The following is a 9,129-nucleotide window of genomic DNA, read 5'->3' as shown; positions in this document are numbered from 1 at the left end:
ACATTTTAAATAGTATAAATATAGATTCTTTTACAACATTTATTTTAATGAAAAAAAACTATTTGAAGAACCAATTATATTATAGTAGAAAAAAACTAATGTTTTTATTATTTTTTAATAAGTTAATGTTTTTTTTTTCACATAGCTATGATTTATTTTTTTAGTGGTCCCACTTTATTGGTTTTGATTTTTTTTAAAAGATATATGTAGGATTAATATTTGTAGGAGAGAAAAGACATTTTAGTATTTTATTTAGTTTTTTTTAAAGTGTGCAAATTAAATATAAAAAAATTAAAATAATATTTTTTTAATATCTGACTTTTCATTTTGGCAAATTCATTAGAGTCTAATGCTCTTATGGGTACCATAATTGATTGCATCTCATAATTAAAGCCAAACCTCCCAAAGGTGATGCGACCTTGGGACAACACACTTCTATAGACCATTATCTCTCTCGATCTTAGAATATTAGACATGCAGGGGGGTTGGCGTGCTTCCATTAATCAATCTTGTAAAATAAGTGATTAGAACAGATCGAGCTATATGCTGGGATGTTATCCGAATAAACCTAGAATAAGTGATAGAAATCTCCACTTGTCATTAAGAATTCTTCTAGGTTTTGGATTAACAAAATATGGAAGCTTCAGCTAGTTTGTTTACCTCAAGCGGTACGAGCGTGGGGCTAGCTAGCTAGCATGATCTTAATTATTGAATGTATGTGGTAAGTAGGTTTTCGACTGATTGATAGCAACCTTGTTCTTAAGAAAACACTGTAATGAGATTTCGATAGAAAATCCTTAGGAATTATAGAATAGTTCTGCCATGTTGATCTGACTGTTCAATAAATATTACTATTTAACACCGACAAGCGACAGCTACCTCCATGGCTGGCGTTTGACAGATGCAAAGAGCGACGACCGTATTTTTAAAACATTTACTTTGATCACCATATCAAATAGCCTCCCGACCTAACCTTTTTTATACTTACACTTGATCAAGATGATGCCACGAGGAGGAGGTACTGTGTCATTTTAAGGCAGTACTGTGCTTAAGGGCAATGATAAGAGAGGAGGTGGTTGAGTACTTCCACAGTTCACCAAATATATATATATACACTGCACACCCCTGTCCTAGCGTTCACATACCCTCCCAAAGCATTTCTTCTCTTCTCCTACACCTTCTTCAACCCTCTGTTCCCTTAAAAAGAATTGATCAATCTTGATCACGATGGATTCAACAGGTGAAACTCAGATGTCTCCAGCTCAGATATTAGATGAAGAAGCGAATTTTGCCATGCAACTGATCAGTTCTTCAGTTCTACCTATGGTCCTCAAAACAGCCATTGAACTCGACCTTCTTGAAATCATGGCTAAAGCTGGCCCTGGTGCTCTCTTGTCCCCATCTGATATAGCTTCTCATCTCCCTACCAAAAACCCTGATGCACCTGTCATGTTAGATCGTATCTTGCGCCTACTGGCTAGTTACTCCATTCTTGTTTGCTCTCTAAGAGATCTTCCTGATGGGAAAGTTGAGAGACTCTATGGTCTTGCTTCTGTTTGTAAATTCTTGACCAAGAATGAAGATGGTGTCTCTGTTAACCCTCTCTGTCTCATGAACCAGGACAAGTTCCTCATGGAAAGTTGGTAAGTATTCACGGTTAACTGCACTAGTTTTTTAAGGAAAAAAAAATTAAATTTTTCTCACTAGTTTTTTTTTTTAATGTTTATTTTAGTGAACAGTACAACAATAAAACATGGCTGTACTATTTTTTAAAAATATCAACGGGAAGCAACAAAATGTTGTTTTTCCAATCTTGCAGCTGGGCAGCAAAAATTAATGAGTCCTATCAAATAAAATCATTTCTTTTTACTTTACCAAATAATAATATATGTGTTTATCCACAATCATATTACCAAATAATCACTTAATCTTTATCCCCCTTTACCGATCTAAAGAATTATACTGAATTTGATTTTAAAATTTAATTACAAGTTTAGGCTAACATTAATGCTACTCAATCATCTTATTAATATCACACCTACCATAGAATAATTAAATAATTGAATTGATTAAATGATTCATCATTGTTTAGGTAGATTGTGCTTCTTAATTAAGAAGATAGTGTGACATGGTTCTGCTAGTGCTACAGGTATCATTTGAAAGACGCGATTCTTGAAGGAGGAATTCCATTTAACAAGGCCTACGGAATGACTGCATTTGAATATCATGGCACGGATCCAAGATTCAACAAGGTTTTCAACAAGGGAATGTCTGACCATTCTAAAATGGCCATGAAGAAGATTCTTGAGACCTACAAAGGCTTTGAAGGCCTCGCATCCTTGGTGGATGTTGGCGGCGGGACTGGTGCTGTGGTTAGCACAATCGTCTCCAAGTACCCTTCAATTAAGGGCATCAACTTTGATTTGCCTCATGTCATTGCGGATGCCCCAGCTTTCCCTGGTATATACTCACATGCATTGTCTCATGTCTAATGCCAACACTTAGATTATCTTGGTGGATGGCCGGTACTGGGTGTAGTAATGCACGCGTCACTTGCCTGTAATTGCTTATGAGTTCTGATAGAGATCATGTATAATGGGTGCAGGTGTGGAGAATGTTGGTGGTGACATGTTTGTTAGCGTGCCCAAAGCAGATGCTGTTTTCATGAAGGTGAGCTTTTTTATTTATTTATTGAAACCACGATGAAGTCACCTTCCTCGTTCCATTCCACGCCATGGCTAACAACCGCGTGGTGGCCTGTACACACAAACAAACAGACCCATAAAACATTCATGATCCACTGTCATGAGGCTCATCGTCTTTCGAATTTAACAAGTTTCTAGTCTAAATAATGAATTTATTATTTTCACTAATCCATGCATGTTGAGTGGTTGTGTTATTGATGGGGATGGTGCTTGTATGCTCTCACAGTGGATATGTCATGACTGGAGCGATGAACACTGCCTAAGATTCTTGAAGAACTGCTATGATGCGCTGCCGGAAAACGGGAAAGTGATCCTTGTTGAATGCATTCTACCCGTGGCTCCTGACACGAGTCTTGCCACCAAGGGAGTCATGCACGTTGACGCCATAATGCTGGCACACTACCCCGGAGGAAAAGAGAGGACCGACAAGGAATTTGAGGGCTTGGCCAGGGGAGCTGGCTTCAAGAGTTTCGAAGTGATGTGCTGTGCGTTCAATACGCACGTGATTGAATTCCGCAAGCAGGCCTAAGGCTCAAAGTCCCAGCTATTTTGAGTTCCATATACAAGGGAGTGATGGGGACACCGAACCGGAAACATTATTTATGCACGCGTATGATCATAGACGATAGAGGATAGTCCAAACCATTGAGAAATTGGGCTTTAACTTGTGTTTTGGGTTTAATTTATATGAACTTTTAGATGAGTTTTATTAATTTGGTTTTATATGTTGGACTTGATTTAATTAATGTTAAGTATTTTATTTAGTGGGCTATAAGCCCAACCGCTTATTCTAGTTAGGGTTTTAGTATAAATACCCTACTTTTCTAAATGTCAAGGGACTTGGAATGATTAATGAAAATTTGCAAGTTTTGCACCCCTCCAATCCCCCTCTCCCTCTTCTTTAGCTTCTTTCTTTCTCTCAAGCTTCTTTCTTTTCTTGCTTTAATTCTTTTTATTTGTTGTCCCGCATTAAATTTGGTATCAGAGCACGACTTTTAATTGTTCTTACAATTAATCGATCTATGTGTTATGTTTATCCCTAGATTAATCTGAGAAAAAAAAAAAAGGTCACTGTTCGCCGTGAAAAAAAAAAATGTTGTTCTGATTACAAAGAAAGTGTGGACGCCGATTACTGTTCATAGCTGCCAAAAAAATTGTCACTGTTCAACGCCGATTACAGCTTGCATCAATGCCGGTCACACCAAGACCCACGGCGACAGATTCTCCTACAGAAGACCGCTCCCTACGCCATCGACAGACACCAAATCGTCTTCAGCGGCGCCTCCATAGAACCACAGCGGTTTCAGCAGCACAAATCAGAATCACAAACCACACCAGACACCACAAACCACCAGACGCCGCCACCCACAACACCCATCACAGCCAGCATCGATTCGGGTTTACAGCAGTAAAGGCAGCGCCTCAGCCGGTGTTGTCCTCTTCAGCGCCAACGACCGCCCACAGTACCATCATCGCGCCCCGCCATTAGCGACCGACAGAGCAGTAGAATCGACAGGCGGCGACCACGATCTGCAACAGACTGCAGTGGTCCTCACCTTCGGGAGTCACGCGTGCACCGCCAGCAACAACACCCAAGGAGACAGCATCACCTGCCACGTCAGCGCCACATCACCTGCCACGTCATCATTCAAAGACAGCATCTGGCCACATAATTGACATGTCATCACGCCAAGGCATCAACTGTGTCAGCAGCCACGTCAGCCTTTAAATCCACATCAGCCGCCATATCAGCATGAGCAGCCATGTCACCCCAATTGCCATGTCATCTGAGGTCCATCCGCTATCGAATTCGACGATTTGAATCTTGGTCGGTAAATTACTCTACTCTTTGGTTTGTTGATTTTTACTTCTTTGGTATTGCACTTAGTATTCAAAATTATCATTAATATTTCTTTTTGTGCCAAAAAAAAAATCTCACCTATCATTTTTATTGTTTATTATGTTCATCAACCTCTTTCATTAGTGATAGCTAATATCTTGTTCTATTTGATAATTATAAGTTCTCGCTTGTGACATCGTGTTTGATTAATCATTTACACTAAAAAAAAAATCTAGTATTACATGCTTACAATTTTATTAGTGTAATTTGTTCTTGATTAATCTCCACATTTAAAAAAAAAATTAGCTTTATTTTTGTATTGTGATTTTACATGCAAGAATCATTTGTGATCTCAATTCCATTTATAAGTTAGTATTGCATGCATTTGTGTCACGATCATCTAGTGTTTAAGCTCAAGTTTACACTTACTATAGACTCAACCTTTAGTGATACTCTGATGATCATTTCAAAGGAACTGCAAACTTAGGTGATCAACATGTTTAGAAGAATTGAGCCCCAAGAGAGTTTTCAAATAAGGCACTCAAGGACCAATAAATATCACAAGAATAATCATTATGGACAAGATCACTCTGAGCGACACCAATATGACCATCATTTAGGTTACTCTAAACACGATGACTTTGATGAGCGAGTCTTGAGTCCTAACAAAATAGAAGCCCCCACTTTTGACGGTCGTCATGACCCTTGGATATTTGATATGTGGATTCGTGATATGGATCAATTCTTTGAGTGGCATAATTTGTCTGATAATAAGAGAGTTAGATTTGCTAAGATGAAACTCATTGATAAAGCCAAAATTTATTGGAGAGATGTTGAGGATTGTTTAGAGATGAGAGGTAAACCTCCTATAACTGATTGGATCAAAATGAAACAAAAACTTCAGGAAAAGTACCTACCCTAGTCTTATAGGAATAAACTCTTAGACCAATGGAATAATCTAAGACAAGGGAATAAGTCTATCAATGAATATATAACGCAATTTAATGATTACGTGATTAGATGTGCCATAAGAGAGAATGAAGCCATGACTTTGCGTAGATTTTGTAGAGGCTTAAATGATGATCTTAGAAGAGAAGTTGTATTTCAAGGTGTATCTACCCTTGACCAAGCTTATACCTTAACTAAAGATTACAAGTTGGTCACAAAGAATCAGTGGAAAAATTGTCAGGACTCTTATAGTATCCCTATTAGGTCCCAATTCAGAAGTAGTGATTCTTTGTTAGTTGCTCCACCCCACAGACCTAATCCTAGTAACTCACAACCTTATAAGAAAGATAAAGGCAAACGAGTTGTTAATGAAGTGTCTAAAGTGAGTTCTATGGTTAAGTGTACTAATTGTCTAGGTTTTGGTCATATCTCTTTAGATTGTACCTCTAAACCTTTAGTCATCCAAAAATATAAGGATCTATGTAAAGAGGAATATTGTAGTGTTGAAGTGTATGAGCCTAATCTTGAGGATTTTAGTGACCTTGATGACGAGGATGTGCAAGAAGAGGGACTTAACACTATGAGTCTACATGAGCTTGAGACTAAGGTTAAAAAAGAGTCTGATATGTCTGCTTTAATGGTGGAGGATATTTTAGGAAACTCTTTAGTGGAACCGCCTATAGAGATGAGTATGGTTTTAGAAGAGTTTCATGATATTAGTCCTCCTAAACTACCTGATTCCTCATCCCACAGGCTTGGTGTCCAGGACATCATAAGTTTAGAGCAACATGTTGAACTTCTTGACTTCTTACCACATGCACGTGATGAGGAAGATGAAGATAATCCTAGGTTACTTGATTGTGTCCATACCATATCTACACGGGTTTCAGACAATGCTTGTCTCATTCCACACCCTCAATCATTTAGTGTTCATAGTTACAAACCTGAGGAACTGATAGAACACATTCCCATATCCCCTCACAATAGGATGTCTAAGTCAGCTGAGTCATTACCATGTAGGGTTCATAATTTGCATATTGAGATCATGAAACAAATTCAAGCAAGTAATGAACAATACAAATTTCGAGCTGATTTACTTAAGTATCATGATGCACTTAATGTTGGAGATTATTTCATAATACAGATTAGACCTGAACGGTGTCCTTTGGAAACCGAGCATAAATTGCAAGTAAGTAATGCTAGACCATTCAAAGTGTTGCAAATGATTGAATCAAATACTTATGTCATTAAATTGCCATTAAACTTTGATATTAGCTCTACTTTGAACATGAAAGACCTCAGTATTTATAAAATACAACCCATCCCTGATTCTCCTTTTGATACCCCTACCTCATTATCCATATCTTTGGCACAAAAGGAACATATTAATGCTACTTTGAATGCACAAGTTGTTTTTACCAGGGATGGTGAACTTCAGCAAATCCCAGTATATGGATTCGAAGACCAGATTCAGACTATACTTGGATTATCAGAGGAACATCACAACAGCTTGATCCTTGTCATTGAGAGCATTATCGAAGCTGTCTTAACCTATACTCGACGGGGTCGAGTTCTTCCAACCACGGGAGAATTGATGGGGACACCAAACCGAAAACATTATTTATGCACGCGTATGATCATAGACGATGGAGGATAGTCCAAACCATTGAGAAATTGGGCTTTAACTTGTGTTTTGGGTTTAATTTATATGAACTTTTAGATGGGTTTTATTAATTTGGTTTTATATGTTAGGCTTGATTTAATTAATGTTAAGTATTTTATTTAGTGGGCTATAAGCCCAATCGCTTATTCTAGTTAGGGTTTTAGTATAAATACCCTACTTTTCTAAATGTCAAGGGACTTGGAATGATTAATGAAAATTTGCAAGTTTTGCACCCCTCCAATCCCCCTCTTTTCCTCTTCTTTAGCTTCTTTCTTTCTCTCAAGCTTCTTTCTTTTCTTGCTTTAATTCTTTTTATTTGTTGTCCCGCGTCAGGGAGTTGCTGTCTGCCTGCTGGCTTTGAAAGGTGTGATTGCTTGTAATCTCTTGTGAAACAAATAAGATGGTGTCCTGTCTGCTTCTCTTGTTTCAAATTACCTCCATACCTCTAACATCTCTTATTCATAAAATGATGAAAAAGATTTCTTAGGCTCCGTTTGTTTCAAGGAAAATGAATTCCCGGAATTCATTTTCCTCACTTTCTCATGTTTGGTGACTATCAGGAAAATAAGTCAAAGGAAAACCAATTCCTTCTAATTCCAGTCAACTTAAACTTTCCCTTTCCTCGTAGGAAAGTGTTTTCCTTTCCTTATCAAAAGGAAAACACTTTCCTATTTTGAGCTCCGTTAAAACATAGAAATCTCTCTGCATCTCTGTCCAAAAACAAAAACAACTGAAAAGCACGATTGAATCACACTCTTCAGTTCAGGCTTTGGCTGGGATGATTGTTTGAAGATGATTACAGTTTCGAAAGATGTATATGATGAAGAAGTAAAGGTATGATAAATATTATACTCTTTGTAATTTTTATATGTACTTTTGTTTATAAAATGCTATACAATGAACTAAAAAATTGCATATTCTAAACTTTATGAACAGGCACACCCCAATCATGACAAGTTTCTTAACAAAAAACTTGATATGTACGAGGCAATGGCAATTGTTGTTGGAAAAGACATGGCAACCGGAAATTATGCCAAATCATATGCTGATGTCAACTTGGAAGAGAACACTGAAGAGCAATCAATTTCAATTGAAAATGAAGGTGAATATGATGAAACTTCAAAGGGAAAAGAGACATCTTCCTCTAGTACACAAAAGAGGCAACATAGGAAGAGAAATCGCATGTATGAAAATGATAGTGTTGAAAAGTTGTCTAAACAGATTGGAGATGTAGCATTTGCAATTCAAAGTCTCAGCAAAAATCAACTTGATGTTAATGCGTTGTATGCGGAAGTGATGAAAGTTGAAGGCTTTGATGAGATCACTCTTGGGGATGCATTCGATTATTTGGTCCAAAATGAAATGTTGGCAAAAGCATTTATGGCAAAAAATGTTAATTTGAGGAAAATTTGGGTTCAGAATTTTGTGAACCAACACTGCTACAGGCCTGCTTGCTAAAATGGTTTTAATATGTCGAAAATTTGGGTTCAGACTATATTTGTTATTTGACAAGTATGTTTACTTGTTTAATTCGATTTAGCATGTTTATGTTTGTAATTTGAACTAATATCTATGTATATGACATCGAAACATAATATTTATGCATGATTGTGTTTGATGTTAGGTATTTATATTTATTTCTTAATGATTATTTGATATATATTCAAGGGGTAATTGCCTTTACCCGTAAAAAAAATATTTATCCAAAAAACCAATCAAAATATTTTTGTATGTATTTATCTTTTAAAAAAATTCTTCATACCAAAAAAAAAACCTAAATATATAACTATTACCATAAACTAATTTGGCTTTCTTCATATGAAAAAAAAAACTTATTTTAAGCTTTTAAAAATTGAAAAAAAATATATTACTAGGTTTTGCTTCAAAAATATTTCACAAGCTTATTTCTATATAATATGATATGATATATATAGTTATATTTTATAAAATAAGCTATGTATGAATATAGGATA

At 36.6% G+C, this 9,129-nt stretch overlaps 1 protein-coding gene across 1 annotated transcript; it reads left to right on the top strand.

Moving 5' to 3' along the window:
- Nucleotides 1–1,088: 1,088 nt before the first annotated feature.
- On the top strand, nt 1,089–3,534 carry LOC118043959 (caffeic acid 3-O-methyltransferase 3). The gene is made up of 4 exons (XM_035052073.2): nt 1,089–1,643; nt 2,150–2,460; nt 2,606–2,670; nt 2,932–3,534. The coding sequence occupies exons 1-4, from the start codon at nt 1,228–1,230 to the stop codon at nt 3,232–3,234; spliced, it is 1,095 nt and encodes a 364-aa protein (XP_034907964.1). The 5' UTR covers nt 1,089–1,227; the 3' UTR covers nt 3,235–3,534.
- The last annotated feature ends 5,595 nt before the right edge of the window (nt 3,535–9,129 follow it).

This window comes from Populus alba, chromosome 15 (assembly GCF_005239225.2).
Source record: "Populus alba chromosome 15, ASM523922v2, whole genome shotgun sequence".
Classification (NCBI taxonomy): Eukaryota; Viridiplantae; Streptophyta; class Magnoliopsida; order Malpighiales; family Salicaceae; genus Populus; species Populus alba.
The sequence above is the reverse complement of the archived record's forward strand: the minus strand, read 5'-3'. Positions and strand labels throughout refer to the sequence as shown.